Consider the following 16695-nt stretch of genomic DNA (forward strand, 5'->3'; position numbering starts at 1 on the left):
CATGGTAAACAATTGGATTAAAGGCTAGCTCATATTGGTTTGACTTGTTTTTGGGAGCCTTGTCAATCTTACCTAACACTCCACTGGAAATCTCCTGTGATCTGTGCAATAAAGGAACGCCGCATTTCTCATTTGCGGGTTTAACTTTTTAATGGTAGAGCTAAACAATTCTGACAGCCCAACATAAACGCCGTGGTAGTAAATTCCACTGAATTCCCCAAAAATATTTAACAATAAATCTGCCCGGTAACAGACAAACCTCAGGGGTGGGTGGGCATTTACTCATGCAAGTCTACAAAAAATAAAAAGGTCATGCTATTTTCCAAATATACAACTGAGAATTTAAAGAATGTCGGCCTCCAAACATAGATACAGAGCGGGAACCCGCTCCATTAGTAATATGTCAGTGCAGGAAGGTGACAACAGACCGCCTTTAGTGCATCTCGCCTCTCTGCTTTCTTCTCAATGAGCGGTGATGGGTTGCATTTTGTCCTATCACCGTGCAGAAGACAGAAGAAGGTGGGGACAAAGTGGGGGGAGAGTATTGAGATGAAAGCCGCAGGAATTCCTTTCGCAAGCTTTGGGACAATATAAATCATTTACACTGTGCAGAAATTTTGACTTCTTCTTACAGAGGTAAGCTGATTGCATTCAAACTGATCTTGTTCATTCAGCAAACAAAAGAATCAGCATACAACATATTATATTGTTTGATAAAATGTTTTTTTTATTGATATTAAAAATCAAAGTACATGAATTGTGCATTTCGGACGTTCTAGCGTGCGGAGGTTAAATCAATAAAATACACAGGCTGAGTGAGCTCGTGACAAAGAAGAAGTTGCCATTGCTCGGCATGATGCCTCTTCATATTTTGCAAAACGAGTGGTTGCCTTTTTTCATACCAACACTAGAGTAGCCTTTTTCAACATTATATTTGTGAATGAATGCAGTCCCAGCATAAGAATAAAAATAATAATAATAATAATAATAACAATAATAACAATTGCACCGTCTGTCTCGTTGCACAATTGAAGTAGAATTTTATCAGAAAATGCGTATGGAAGATATCTGACAGAAAAACATTTGTACTGTACTGGCTTGAGTCTTCACCTCAAAATGGTGAGTACTGACGAGGTCTTCTTTTAGAGAGGCCAAACCCATTTAAGCAGGAAGTGGTAAAGGTGTCTGCCGGGGCTTCACAAGGTTATGGAAGATTCCAAATCGCACTAAGCACAAGTATCTCTAAGACTCGGGTGCAATTACACTCTTCCCTGCAGAGCGCTTATTTCTTTTCCCGAATCCTACGACTGCATTAGCCCTTCATTAAAACACAGGAAGCTTGGACAAATGGAAAGTGATGCTTTATAAGATCACTGCCATTGTTAGATGGTGCAGGAGAGTCATCAAGCTGCAAACCTAGATACTTAGCCAGAGCTAACTAAAGCTAGCTCGCTAGTGCTAGGACGTAATCTCAGATGAGGGTAAAGACGCACCATGTGAGTTAAGACCCTGTTGTGTGACATTTGACCGGATGACCACGCCATTTAAGACGACGTCGGCAGCACTGGCACATGGACAAGATGCACTTTAGAAGATGGCAGGACATGATGTACAAGAACCAAGACATAATTTCATTAAAGGTACATTGTGTAATATATGACCACTAGATGGCACTGTATTGTCTAATATGAACAAAACCCAGTGTCAAATCAGCACAGCGTAGCAGCAAGATGCCCTACAAACATGGCGGCAACTACTAGGTACGGATTCCGCTATGTAAAAGGAATAAAAATGTCTCAAACTATGAATATTTATAGAAATTAACATTGGTATGATAGTTTATGTATCTTTGCCCGTTATTCAAAGCATTTTACTTTTTTTACCGAATGAAAGTTTTTTTGTACCACCAAGAGGCACTACATATTACACACTGTCCCTTTAAGGATTCGACACTAAAGTGGCTTCAAAAGTTAGCGGATTGAAAACGACTGATGTTGAACGGTTTTAGGTTGGTAGTGTTACTCGCCCGTGTGTTTCTCGTGGGTGGCTTCTGGACACACATGCAGAGTATGTGATTTTTGTGACATAAAATACAAAATTTGGGCTACAAGACACTGTTAAAATATTAATTGAAAGTAACTATGGCAAATGAAGGGGGATAAAAGACATTATTTTTGGTACAAAGCATCTAGAAAAAAAAGCCTTAACAGCTCCAATTGGAAAACAGAGAGCATACAAAATAAATCCGTCAGTTGAGCATCAGTGCTGCGCATATTATTTGGACCAATTTTCAAATATATTTTATAACAAAATAAATAATGCCTTTATACAGTGCCCTTATTTGTATTTCAACACACAAACGAAAAAGCTTGACGGCTCATTACGCAAGATACAGCTCAGACTATAGAAAATAACACAACGTCCCTGGAAACTAATTATATATCTATATATCTGTATATATGTATACGTATCGATCAGGGGTCTCCAACGTGGTGCCCACAAACACCAGGATGCCCCCTAAAGACAGCTGGGTTGCCCACTGACCAGTTTTGAAAATAGCTCAAATAGCTGGGTCAATGTAGTTTTCTAGAAAACAGTTGCTGTTTTTTGTGGTTTATTGGGTCTATTTAACTCTACTTCCAATAATTACCCGGTAATAACAAAGTAAGAACATGGTAATAGCATAAATTGTTATTTTAGAAATGCATATCAAACTGGGTGCTCTTTCCACTAATTAGTAACAATACGTAGCCCTCAGTTTGGAGACCCCTGGTATAGATATATTCAAGTATTTGTTTTTAGGCAAACGCATGTGAATACTACGGATGCACAATAAAAAGAAATGTTAGTGGACATTATTGCTGTTTTTTCCCTTTGAATCAAAACTTCTGTGCCTTTTTTTGAGAATGGTAAAGTAACATCATAACACAACCATGAAAATGCCAAACTTGGAAACACAGGAATGTCATGGTACCAGAAACAGACAGGGGTGTCTTCTTCTTTTTTCATTGAAATATTGATATGAAAATAAAATACGAAACAATGAGATCAAACTAAAATCAAATCCTTAATTATCCCACTAGTCCATGCCATGATACTTCCCGTCAGAGCAATCCGCAAAGCTGCGGTAAACAGGAGGTACTGTCCCAGAACTGTTGCAGTGCCCCTATCCAGGCAGTCCACGGTGTCCCATTTTATGTTCCCTACGTCCATCTGTCTCCGGGACGGGAGACGATAGGGACGGGAGCAGGTTCTCTGGTCCCCCTCGCCACGTATGCCAGCAAACTTGTGATGAGCAGCCACCAACACTTGAGCCTTGACGCCCCCAAAAGTTTTTCTCAGTGACACTTCCCCCTTGATTTTGCCACTGCCAGGAGCTCCCCCATATCCTTAATCCCTATTTTTTGTTTTAAAGTCCCACTTTCCTTAAAACGGAAAGTTATCATATATTCAAAGAACAAACGTGCTTTCCAACCTCTTCTTTGAGTCCATTCCCAAAGCTAGCACCATGGCATTTTTTTAAGCTACACGTTCATTGTCCATAAAAAAATAGTGCCATATATTTTTCTTTACTTTGACGTAATCCGTGGCAATGTGCAATTTTGCAGACTCTTTTCTGCTTTTTGTTTGTGATCAAAAGGTGCTGGAGCAGGAATCTAATTTTATAAAATAATTCCTTACAGTGTGGAAGTCTCTTTATAGGTAGAGGTGCAAACAAAAAAAAAACAAAAAAAAAAAAAGAAGTTAGAGATGTTCTTTTTTTCTGTCTCGGGGAAAAAAGTGGAATGGATTCATGCAAGCTTCTTGTTTTCCACCAGGACAAAATAAAAACATTCCGTTGGGTGTCCTCTTGACTTCTCTTTCATCTTCTCACTCTCTTCCATTGACTCTTTTGCTGACTGCTCCACCTGAATGGCGTTCAGTCCAATTGTGAACGATTTCCTTTTTGTTTGTGCCTTTTGTGTCAGTGACTGACAGAGCTAGCGAAAAAAAAAAGAAGTTCAGACAGGAAGAATGTGAAGGCATGTTTGTGGTGCGGAGAATGGCGGGAGGGCTGGGGTACTAAAAAGGGTGGGGGGTATCAAGAAGGATGAGAATGGTCTCAGAAGGGGGCGGTGTCGGGCGGTATTGGTTGGCTCGGACAGGGCAGGGGAGGTCAAAGAGGACTGCCACAGAAATGACGTCAGAGACAAAGCTATAATCCCCTAGGCCTTTTTTTCGTTTTGTTTTTTGTGTCCTTCCAAACTGCGTGGAGGGCTGGCGACCGGCTCATTTGTGGTTAACGTAGTTGTTCGTGGCGAGCATGACGGGCGGTAGTTTGCTGGGCAGGCTGATCAAAGGCCGGTGGATGCCGGCTGCCTCCTGGGCTTTTATCTTTTCCGCCTGCCTTCGGAACTTTTTGGGTCTCAGGATGGCGGGGACCCCCCTCCGGAGCCGCTCGGCCGCGTTCCTCTGCCACTGCTCGTATTTGGAGTACTTCACGGGTGCGTGCTGCTTCCTCGGTGCTTCCTTTGGCGCCGTACCAGCAAAAAATGAAACAAAGGGGGGGAAGAATGAGTTCACGACGAGCAAAGTGCAGGTCATAACTTGAAAAAGGAAACATACCATATTTAACACGCAACCCTAATTTTTGGTGAGAACTGGGTCTAAAATTGTATTTCACTTTTTCGCAGCTCAAACTAAGTATAGTTCGCAAACATTGCGTTGAGAACTATCGCAACAGGAATCTAATCCGTATCGCAGCAGCAACAGCACAAATTCTTATCCACTAGACCATCAGGGCAGGAGTTGCCAACCCAAAATGTTAAAAGAACCATATTGGAGCCAAAAATCTTTTTGTGGGAGTTGCATAAAAACAAATGTTTTTTATAAGCCTTATAGGAAGCGTAACACACGCTGTGTATATATATATATATATATATATATATATATATATATATATATATATATATATATATATATATATATATATATATATATATACTGTAAGTAAGAATTTGTCATATTTGTCCTACAGACCATACAGATACCATATCAGTTATCAGTTTCCATTATCAAAAATCTTTGAAAAAGTGCCAAGGAGCCACTAGGGAGTGCCAAAGAGTCGGATGCAGCTCTAGAGCCACTTGTTGCTGACACCCACACAAGGGTTATTGATGACACAGGAAAAGGAATTTTATTTGATTTCATCATCACACCATTTGTACAGCATCCTGTTGCTGAATATATGGGGCCATGATTAAAATCATTCATTGACACTAAATAGGACTTTAAAAGACATTAAATAAATACATTGTAAACTTTTTTTGGTATTGTTTTCATAGTTTAAGTCATTTTTGCGTACAAAAATAAGTGTGTTTAATACACACATATATATGGTATTTTGGTGTGTTTGACTGATTAAAAAAAATGTCAAAAAAAAATCTTTAAACGTTAAATTGTAAGCGACCTGTCTGGCATGCTGAGGATCACCCAGCAACCTGAAAAATAACAATATAAACATTGCAAATTTAACGGTGTTTTGCTGAGAGCCCCCGAATGAGAAACAAGTCGGGGCGGTAGCAGGGGGTCTGGAATTTATGCGGCAGTGGCCAGTGATCCATGTGAATGACTTGTTTTGGTCCTGCCACTTGAAGAGTGTTTATCCCCCTTCATTCACTTCGGCCCGCTCAATAGCTTAAGAACAGCTGGCCCTCAGGGCAGGCTGTACCCATCAACTCTCCCTGCCCGGACAAACCGGGGACATGTTCAAACTAATTCCCTGCCGGCATTGCCCCCCCTTTACCCCAGGCTGGGGTCCCAGTGTGTGGATGGGGGAATGTTGCCTTTCTGCTATGGATTTACGATTATGCCATTCCTTCAAGTGCTTGTTGCCGACACGTGAACATGACTGAGCTTAAAGGGATTGTAAAAGGTCGAGGAAACAGACAATACTATGTCTTCTTCTGGCCTGAAGGAAATGCAGTCAACAACGTTTCGTAAAATAAGGAAATTGGCTCCAATTATGCTTGATCAAATGGTAACTTTCAGAAAGAAATGGGGGCTTGGCAATTTGCCGAATGATTTTCAAATAAGTGAGAGTATGATTCTCTTAAGTAGGGGAGCAGAGATTGCACTTTTCCTGCCAATAACTGAAACCACCCACTGTCGCCCACCCAGACCTGCCAACTTCAATTGTTGAACAAATGCTTGGAACGGGGAAACCAGTCAACTATGAGCCAGATAAGATTTTTGTTTCCTGTTTCAATTGAAATTTTCTTATTATACCAAAAAATATTTTAAAATGGTTTGAAACTGTAAAAATTACTCTTATTCGGTTTTGTCATAAAACGCTGAAAATTGTCCTTTACAGGCTTTTTTTTTTCCTACGGTGAAGTGCAAATAATTAAAAATGAAACCTGACCTTTTCAAAACACTAAGGAATGTGACGATATTCGGGCTAATACATCAGCTAGCTGAACAATTTGTGCACTAATACTAAAAAAATTAAAAAGTGTTACAGACAATATATTAATGATACATGTGCAAATTCACAGCAGCAGAAAGTGAAGCACTGATACCGGCAATAATTTCGCAAATACCAGTATTCAATACTTGATTTTGAGGGATCATTTTCATTGTTTGTATTTTTTTGATTTCTAACAAATCGCAACGAATGGTGCAATTTATTTGGGATCCGTCAACAGGCTACTTGTTTGGACCTTGAAGGCTACCTGGTGCTCTCTCAAAAAGCTCAATCGGGTCGATGAACTTCATATGTTCGTAACATATTCTCTTGGTCACGGACGAACAGTCCAAGCGCAAGTATGTCCTTTTCTAAAAGCACAGCCCAGAATGACTGGAGACTTTCCATGACAGTCAGCACTTAGCATGGAAGCACCTATCGTGAGACCATCTAACAAGATAGACGTGCGTAGTACATTGGTGGGACATTCAGAGGACGACGTAACGGGAGGGGTCACGTTTCGCCAGTTCCCAGACGAGCGTGTGTTTTTTTTGCCGTGATGCATACCTGCTTTAACGGAGGCATCACTGGTACGACCTGTAGAGATGTGGCAGACACGTCTCTTTCCGACTTGGCGGGTTTGGCACAGTACTGCTCCAGAAGGTTGAGGTCACAACTACGAAAACAACACTCCTCCACAATCCCTCGGTTCTGGGGGCGCCTGGGATTCCCCCTGCTAGTGGGCCGACCTGGGGAGAAGCGCGTTAGCAACGTTAGCAAACAGAGATCTGAAGCACATTCTCATCTGGAAATGAATCTGGGGTTGTTTTTGCAGGATTACAATCATAGCGGGGCAAAGAGGATAATGGGAAATCTATCAGCGACTGAAACAAATCTTTTTGTTTGTAGCAGATAATCTGATGAGGGTTATCTGGAAGTCCCTAATGAGCGTGTGTATGTGTGTAAACACTAAGCAGAGGAACCCGTCTGTCCTTTAGGTGAGAAAATACATAAAATGGAAACTCCTCTGTGACCTTGTCCTTTGTCAAGTCAGCAGAGATAAGGACGAGAAGGGGCCGAGAGGTAGAGAAAACAGGCCTGGGATGGGGGGAAAGGGGCGGGAGGCAAATTGAGAGCGTGTGAGCCTTGTAACGCAGGAGGCCAAGCAAAGCAGAAGAGAAACCGGGTATTGATGGGGAAAAACACGCAAGTGGAAGGTGAAACAGGGTAATAGCATTTGAACGTTCTATAAGGGGGAGGTGGGGGGGACTCTTTTGGGATCCTGCACCACAAACAATGCAGGAAAATTGAAGGAAATTGTGTTGTGGTCCCGAGGTAAAGGGCAACAGCAAAATTGGATCATGATCTGAGAAACAGTAAATATTAAAAATAAAAAATAAAAAAGGACTACCAAACAAAATCATTTAAAATGTATTTTTCTCCACATGTGCACGTCAATAGGTCGGATGTGTGTCGCAGCAGATTATCCACTTGAGGATTATCAAACAAGCAAACACATTTGACATCATTATGCCACGAAGGTTAATGATGGATTTTAGAAAAAAAACACCTCTTCGGACCCAGGTGGTCCTCGGTGCACTTTCTTGAGGTGCTCTTATTTGACTGGTAAACAAGCAGCCCATTGTGTTGCGTGCGACTTGGCTGCTTGCAGGCCTTTCATATGCAACGAGGGCTACAGTACGATGCGCAAGCCTGTGCGCGAAACTCCACACTCGCAGCTGTTCCATTTCCCTCCTTGTGTGCATGCGTGCGCATGTGTATTTGCGAGCGACACCCAGTCTCAGATGAAGTAAATAACCTCAGCTATGCAAACAAATCCGCTTTCTTTTCTTCTTCTTGGCTTTTAACCCGTAACTTAAATCAGCTGTAAAATACACTAAAAGAAAAAAAAACTTAATCTGTTTTTTCTCATCTTTTGGTCACCTTGTAAGGCTTCCTTATCCATTATGTCATATGTGGTTCTGAAGAGCTTGCTCTGCCCACTGTGGTTCTGAATAGTTTTTGACTTGTGAGATGGAATAAGAGCTTGCTCTGTCCACTCCACTCACCGGCCCGGTATTGCAGTACCTCCGGGAACGGTGCATCCGCAATGATCGCAGCAAGGCTTTAAGGCTAGGACCTTAGCTTGGCCTTTTGGCTGAGAGTAAGAGTCCCGGCTTCTAGGCTTTGTAGCGTATTATGAACTGACCGATAATGGATAATGGATAATGAATAAAGAAGATAGAACAATAACCCTTAAAAAATCTCATAAAGATCACATGAGTGGGAAAGGGGCTGGCTGTCACTGTGTGTTGACTGACAGTCCGTGTATGATTTCAGTTTTGGCGGTAGTTCGTTTTTTATTATCTTTTTTTCTAGATGGGTGCATTACTCTACTACTTATTATCTTAACGTTTACTGTTTTGCTGCGGAGTCTCCTTTGCCCAAGAAGTACCCTTGAGCCTTTATTACGCTCGCAACACAACGGGAAACACAAAGAGTAAGCAAGACTAGGATGTTTCTATGTAACTAGAAAATACAACTGAATACAGTTACGATGGTGACGTCCCAAGAACAGAGTACGATATTTCTTCTACAGTACCCACTCACATCTAAGCTGAATTTACAACTATGAAATAAAATACTGAAATCAGGGGGTCAGTTTATATGCACATATTTAGTTGTGAGTCACCAGTAGCGAATGGTAGGCAGCGCCTGGGCAGGGGGAGTGGCTTATACAGGAACAACTGAATCAATGGTACGAATGTGAGCACAGAATTTACGGTAAATAGTGATACATTTTATTTGTTGAATTATTTTTGCCATAAACCATGCCTGGTGAAAAAAAAAGTAAATAGTCAGGCGGTTTGAAGACAAAAGACAAAATGATATGGAGTGTCTCAACTGTTCGTTTCCAAGCTCTCAGAATTCTTATTGTGCAGAAATATGAAGCTTTCATAGCTTCCACAGGTAGGTGTACACATTTTATTCTATTTCTATTATGATGTGGAAATTTTAAGCACTTTTAGGGGGTTAGCTTCTATGTGAATATATATTGTAATTTGTAACAAGATAGTTTCTTTCAGAGTAACATGTGTCTTTTGGGTGTCAGTTATCTGTGGAGTAAGATAATTTATTTTTAAATGAAGTAACAAGTAACTGTAACTAATTACTCTTTTTTTCAGTAGTGTGCCCAACACTGATAGCGTTCCTAACGCAAGAGGTGTGTTAAAACCATCCACGCATAAAATGAAAGTCTACACAACGTACTGAAATAGAAGCCTCTGTCTTCGCAGACGAACTGCAGCGCGTCCACCAGTTCTCCCCCGCACAAAGTCTCCGCTGAGGTCATCTCCACCGCGTAAAGGGTGAGCGCCAATGCAAAGAGCAACGAACGGCTGGATGAAGACATCTTCTTGACCTGCAAACACACATGTGCACATAGGAAATGTGAGCGCAAAGGTGGAGTGCTTCAAAATCAATACAGGCAAAATCAAAAACGCTGGAAATAAAGATTAAAAAACCCACCGCGATCCCAACTCGAGGTATTAATTTGGATGATGACCTTAAAAACGTCCTTTTGTTACATAAATTTGAAAAATTATGTTATACGTATTTTAGATAAATAAAATAAAGAAAATTAAAATATCTGCTGTTTCTTAGGGAATTGTATTTTATAGGAGTCAGTAGCAGTACTGTTATGAATTTGAAATGGCATTTCTTTGTTTTTTGTTTTAATTTTGAATATGTCTTCCCTGCAAGGAAGAAATAGAACAAAGGCAGGCGCTTTAAAGCTTCAGCTTAAGTCTACTCCTTTTGGCCACAAGCATTGAATTATTGTATTATACAGCTGATTGTGTACAAAGGTTTATTGCTTCCTTTTGGAAATTAATGATTGATGCTGAGGGGTTTCTGCTGTGCCTAAATAAAAAGCCACAAACAAACAGACATAGGGATATGAGACGAGATATGACGATTGCCAAGTTAGCTCTTGCACAACATGCCAGACTTTACAAAAGCGACTGTTCGATAGTTAACTATCCGAAAATCTCGACTCAGCACTTGTTTTCCCCTTGCTCACCCTTCATTTATTGAGCGAAATGACCCCCGCACAGCGCCTCCTACTTGCAGAAGAACGGATCAGCTGTTTGCTTCGAGTCGCGCGCCGGCCGGCTCACAGTAAGCGTTTGTTTTGTCGTTTGCATGAAATGCATCTCATGCAAATTCACGAAATAAATATTTGCTTTTAAATGATTGAATCACCTTTATCGTCATCCTACAAGTATAGCACAATTCGAGGGGGTTCTACTTTCAGGGCAAGTAAAGCATATCAAACAAGTAAAATGCACAACATGATAAAAACGTTAAATAGCAATACAATAATGATATATAATAATATATAGTTATATCCAGGGTGAAAGTTGTAATGAATATTATATCCACGAACGGTTCAGGGTGGTAACAGCTTTCGGGAAGAAGCTGTTCCTGCTGAGCCTTGCATTATATTTTTAATTCACGTAATAAGTATTGCATTTTTAAACAAGCTACCCATTTTCAAACAGTCAATGAAAAATGCACCAATGAAAAATAGTCGGTTAATAATTGCTAACCTTCCTCCTGCTCTGGTCCGTTGTCCTGCAGGTGTGGCAAAAAGAGTTGTGTCCCAGTCTCGATCGCAGGGTCTCCATGACAGTCGTTTAGTCACAAATAAAAACTGGTAAAATAAATGAGGTGAGCTTGATTTGGTGATTGCAGGTGAGTTAGTTTCTCCAGTTGGTTAGTTAAATGATGTGTGAGAGGCTGTCCCAGAGACCGAGGCGACAGACCAAACTTCTGAGGGTGAAGTATTATATACCAAAACACGCCCACTTTACACCCACACTCCACCCCTCGCTCCTCCTCTACCCTAGAAAAAAAACTAGATATCTTACACAAATGTGATTTAGAAAAGAAAGACGCAATGCGAATTCCGGTTCTTTTTGGCGAACCGGCTTTTTCGGTTCGGCTCATTGAAAAGAAACGGCCCTTTCAGCCTTCAAACTGTTCTTCGGATTTTTAACGACATTGGCAATAATAATTAAATATTAATGCATCAAATGTATTTATATTGAAAATGTGTAATGCTTCTATATTAACTATATAAATATAATGACATCGAGATGACATCACTCATATCGACCAGTTGTACGGACTTAAAAAAGAAAAGGAGAGGGAGAGAAAGAGATAGAGAGAGACAGAGAGAAAGCAGAGAAAGGGAGTAAAAAAGAAACAGAGCGAGAGAGAGAGATAACGGGTGAGAAATAAGTTGGGAAAATGGGAGAGAGAAAGAGAAAGAAATGGAGGTAAAGGGAGGAAAAGAAAAGAGAGGGGAAGACGGAGGAATAAAAAGAGAAAGAGAAATAAGAGAGACAAAAAGGGGAGAAAGATGAAAAGGGAGACAGACAGAAAGAAAGAAAGAAAGATAGAAAGAAAGAAAGAAAAAGCAAAACAGAGCAGGGGAGAGGGAGAAATAGAAAGAGAGAATGAGAGGGACACAGAAAGATAAAGAGTGATAACGAGAGACAAAGAGAGAGAAGAAAGATAAGGAGAGGGGGATAAAGAGAGTGAGATAGAGTGAGAGAGAAAAGAAAGAGAGGAGAGAGAGAGAAAGAGAGTGAAATAGAGAGATATAAACAACTAAAGGTAGATGGAAAGAGAGAGCGAGAGAGTGAGAGTGAGAGTGAGAGTGAGAGAGAGAGAGAGAGAGAGCGTTTTGAGGGGACCCGGTTTGTCATTGATGCAAAGCCGGCTCTTTTTGTTCAATTCACAGAGCCGTCTCTAAGGAGCCGTTTTGTTTGTGAAAGACACATCACTAAGGCGGTAATACACCTTGAAGGAGCCATCCCAAATTGTGATCATGTGATACGAAGCATCTCCGCGAGACTCGAAACTGCACGTTCATGGCACGACATTTCTCAGTGTAAAAACAAGCTTTCGGCTTCATCAAGTCAACCTTTGTTGAGCCCACAAGTTTAAGGTAGTGAACCCATTGGGAGATCCTCCTAAAGATGAAACGCCAAACCCCTTACCAAACCTTCACCCCCACGACCACCAATTTTCGAAAAAAAAAACACCCTTAAATCAATGTCAGGTGGAATAATAAGACACACAAGTGAACATATACGCAAGCCTGGCATAGCAAGGTGAGGTTGCAGGTATGACGTCATAATTTAAAGTAGCGGTCCCCAATGAAACCCTTATCTTGCCCTGTTGTTTGTCGGCGCTTCCCACTGCGCGTCTTTAATGACGTAATTGCGCTGTGAACATAGAATATAGGCTAACAGCGTTCTCTTGTGGCTAACCAATAAAATGCAAGTGCTTATTCAATGAGTTTGTGGAGTTCAGAGGTCACCAAACATTTTGAACCCGAGAGGTGCTTTTTACCAGTTTCTTGGACAGACATTTAGAAGCAATATATATATATATATATATATATATATATATATATATATATATATATATATATATATATACTCAATATGAGTTAGTTGATATGTATTTATGTGTCGATAACAAGCTGAAACCCAAATCAAGGAAAAAAAATCCACTTCCCCAATGTATCCATTTCAAAGCAGAGATAGTACAATATATTCACCATTTCTCTTTAAACTATATGACCAGCAAAACCAAAACGACCATAAGCACCATAAACTCCCATATAAGTTTAAATCACATACAAGTGACCCCCTAAAACTGCATTAAAATGGACCTTGTACAAAAAGAGGATTGAATATTAATTAAGTGAATACTTAAACAAGGGTAATTATCTAATGATGTTGTTACAAAAGATTAACATACTAGTGAAAAGTTAAAAACATTTACAGTACCTTTCAGATGCACTTCAATGACAGACACCTGTGCGCCATTTTTCTATTTCGCAATTATTTCCTTCTTTGACTCGATTGTGTTGACACTGTTTTCCACAACGTTTCCTTCCCCTTATCACTAACTCTTTTGGGACCCCTAATTTTGGCAATAGAGTTGTGGTCCTTCTCGAATTAAATTGGGACGGTGCCGATTGAATGAATAGAAAGAAGTAATTCGACAGGGCATTTTCGCCATCTACTGTTCAGGAGTGTAATTGACCCTCACTTTTGTTCACATTTTTTTGCCAAGGCAAAGGCGCACAACCTACTGAAATAAGGAACCACGACCAAAAAGTGTGTCACGACCCACCAGTTGAGAAATCCTGGTGTAAAACACTATTCAAGCTTTTCCTTATTATAAATAAGTGTGATGAACTTATATTCTCTGTCCAGTCTAGCCATGCCTTAAAACTGTGATCAGTAAAAGTGCTATGTGAAATGATTGCACTTGCATAAGCATAAGCTATATGACCTCTTATACGTTGACAAAAAAGTAAACAAGTGAAATAATTACCCAGATATCCATCCATCTATCCATACATCCATCCATCCATCCATCATGTGTACCACTTATCCTCAGTAGGGTCGCGGGGTTGCTGGAGCCAATCCCAGCTATCTTGGGGCAGTAGGCAGGGGACACCCTGAACTGGCAGGGCACACAGAGACAGACAATTTACTCGTTCATTCACAACTAGGGATACATTTTACAGGCCAATTAACCTAAAATGCATGTTTTTGGAGTGTGGGAGGAAACCAAGCAAGCACAGGGTGACATGCAAACTCTGCACAGGAAGGCTGGTAGCTGAATTTGATCCCATGACCTAAGAACTGTGCTGCGGACGTGCTAACCACTCAGTTGCCGTGCCTCCCTACCCAGATATCATCATCATTAAATCAATATGCTATTAGAAATATGATCAGTTGGTAATTGGTTTATGTAAGTAGTAGTTGCAGTAGTCATAGTAGTAGTAGAGGTGGTAGTAGTAGTAACAGTTCCTGTAGGAATCTTACATCTATTATTATGTAAAATACAATTGTTTAAATATGATTTGTGTTGTTGCAGAGGAGGCATCCATGACACTTGCATCAGACTAAGGACACCCGTCAATCCAAGATAAATGGACTTCCAGGCAATTTGAATATTGTCAAGAGGTTTGGCAACCCAACTTCAAACAAATGAAACTTGAACCTGGATATGAGACACCCCAGAGTTTGTATGGAGTTTTAAAAGTGAACAAGTTGTGTGTTTAAAAAATATTGGGTTCTTAATGTAATCTAAAGAAGAGATGTCTTGTCTGCTATGTGAAAGACAAAAAAAAATTGAGCATATTGTGGTAGGACTACAAGCAACTAACTACCTGACCTTGGTTTCCTCCAATTCCTTTTGAATAAATGAATGAAGTTTTATTTTGAACATAACAAAGCAATTAAAAAAAACACACAATGTTATCGTACATGTTCGAAAGGGAGTGGAAAGAAGCACATGCTTATTAAATCCTATCCCCAGACTTCATTAACAATTAAATCCCACATCTAGATCCTCTGTGTATTTACATGTAAAAAGCTAGCTTATGAGTATACATATTTACATTGGCTCCGTGGATGCACGGTCTCTTCATTATCATCATTATCATCATCATCATCACTACTCCCATCACTTATTTTACCATCATCTTTATCATTATTGCTATTTCCATACATTTTCAGCATATTGAATAGTTATCTGTTATGATAACATACAGTACGTGAATCATGAATGAGCTGAATGAGGCTTCAATGATGACAGAAGCCAGGACATGCCAGCAGTGAGTAACAAAGTTCCAAATAGCATACAGCTCCTTTAATCATCAGCAATAATAAACCTTACAAACACAAAGTGACACCTATTTACGCACAGCAAGACAGACTATGTACAATTTGTGTAAAAAAACGTTACTTTTCGAAATAAACAACACCAACATTTTATTCAGCTTATTTCTTAGTTCTCTTCCCACTTGCAGTAAATTTAGAGTTGGATATTATACGTATCAGTGCAGTATTTTGCAGAAATCATATTTTGTTCTTTACTCTGTGATAGAACCTATTGCAATTTAGTTTGTTTTCAACAAAGATTTCAGAGTATCAGTTCCCATTGTCTTCCGATACTTAGTTTGTCATATCATATCCTCACATGACTGATACCTCACTGTCGGCATTAGTGTGTGAAAGGCATAGCACTACGCGGGAAAAATACTTTCTTGATCGAGGATCAAATTTACTAGTGTTCCGCATCAATGTTAGCAATCCTTGATGTCGTTGTCGTCTGCTCCCAGCCGATCCACATTTGAGACTGAATGGGCAAGACAAAATAAGTGTAGCAGAAAATAAGATTTTTTTTTCTCCGTACAAAATTATTTATAAGGCGTACACTATTTGAAATGATCAAAAATTCGGGGAAAACTTTGTTGTCAGGTAAATAAATATAAGACGTTGAGTTAAAATAGACTCAGTGAACCCCAGTTAGAAAACAAATTTCCTGGAAAATCACAACGGCCCATCATTGGTGAGCTATATTCAGAAACTGTCGGTGGGCTACTGAGGTGAACCCTGATGTAGTCAAATCAGGTCAAGTCAAGGCATGTCTCAAATGGCTGCACGGACGACCATTACAAACCCCCCTTATCTAAACCTACACGGGAACAAGGAAAAACTCAAAAACCTCAACATGAGGAAAACGGAGAAACCTTGAGCTGCCCCAGTATGATGCTGAGATTATAATTAATGCATTTGTTCCCGCCCATCTCGATTACTGGAATGTACTATTCTACGGGCTCCTGATGTCGGGCATCAAAAGTTTACAGCTGGTACAAAATGCTGCAGTTAGGCTTTTAACTAGGACAAGAAAGATTGATTGCATTACCCCGATTTTACATTGCACTGGCCCCTCGTCAGGTTCAGATGTGATTTTAAGGTTATGTTGGTATCATATACAAAATTTTGCATGGACATTCCCTCTCATATTTTTCTGATTCAATGTTCCTATGTTCCAGGTCGTCACTTTAACTCGGAAAACGCTGTTCTACTACTGATTCCAAGAGCAGAGAAGAAATCTACAGGCTCGAGAGAGTTTTCCTGTGGGGCCCCTGTGTTGTTAAATGCTCTGTCCTCTGAGATTTGATCTGCAACCTAAATGGAAGAGTTTAAATCTAGACTTAAGACACGCTTATATTCAATAGCTTATGAGTGTTGTTGACCTCATACTTTGTCTTATTGTCCTAGCTGGAGATCACACAATTAATTTGTGTAAAACTTCATGTTTCAAACATAAGCTCTCATTTATCATGTATGGTTAGTAAATCAGTGCTG

The 16695-nt window shown here is 40.1% G+C and overlaps 1 protein-coding gene and 1 pseudogene across 1 annotated transcript; one reads left to right on the forward strand and one right to left on the reverse strand.

Annotated features, from left to right (window-relative positions):
* Positions 1–707: 707 nt before the first annotated feature.
* On the reverse strand, positions 708–11270 carry igf2b (insulin-like growth factor 2b). The gene is made up of 4 exons (XM_088340905.1): positions 11056–11270; positions 9716–9866; positions 7013–7194; positions 708–4509 (listed from the first exon to the last, which is right to left on the reverse strand). The coding sequence occupies exons 1-4, from the start codon at positions 11131–11133 to the stop codon at positions 4270–4272; spliced, it is 651 nt and encodes a 216-aa protein (XP_088197031.1). The 5' UTR covers positions 11134–11270; the 3' UTR covers positions 708–4269.
* Positions 8399–8555, forward strand: LOC148363285 (U2 spliceosomal RNA; annotated as a pseudogene).
* Positions 11271–16695: the final 5425 nt, after the last annotated feature.

Source organism: Urocampus carinirostris, chromosome 7 (genome assembly GCF_059441175.1).
Source record: "Urocampus carinirostris isolate Australia breed hairy pipefish chromosome 7, RoL_Ucar_1.0, whole genome shotgun sequence".
NCBI lineage: Eukaryota > Metazoa > Chordata > Actinopteri > Syngnathiformes > Syngnathidae > Urocampus > Urocampus carinirostris.

Coding starts and splice junctions, on each gene's coding strand:
- igf2b (XM_088340905.1), bottom strand. CDS start 11,133: ATGGAGACCCTGCGATCGAGACTGGGACACAACTCTTTTTGCCACACC. Junction 9,867..11,055: donor CGGACCAGAGCAGGAGGAAG/GTTAGCAATTAT, acceptor GTGTGTTTGCAG/GTCAAGAAGATGTCTTCATC. Junction 4,510..7,012: donor TGATGCCTCCGTTAAAGCAG/GTATGCATCACG, acceptor ACGGCGCCAAAG/GAAGCACCGAGGAAGCAGCA.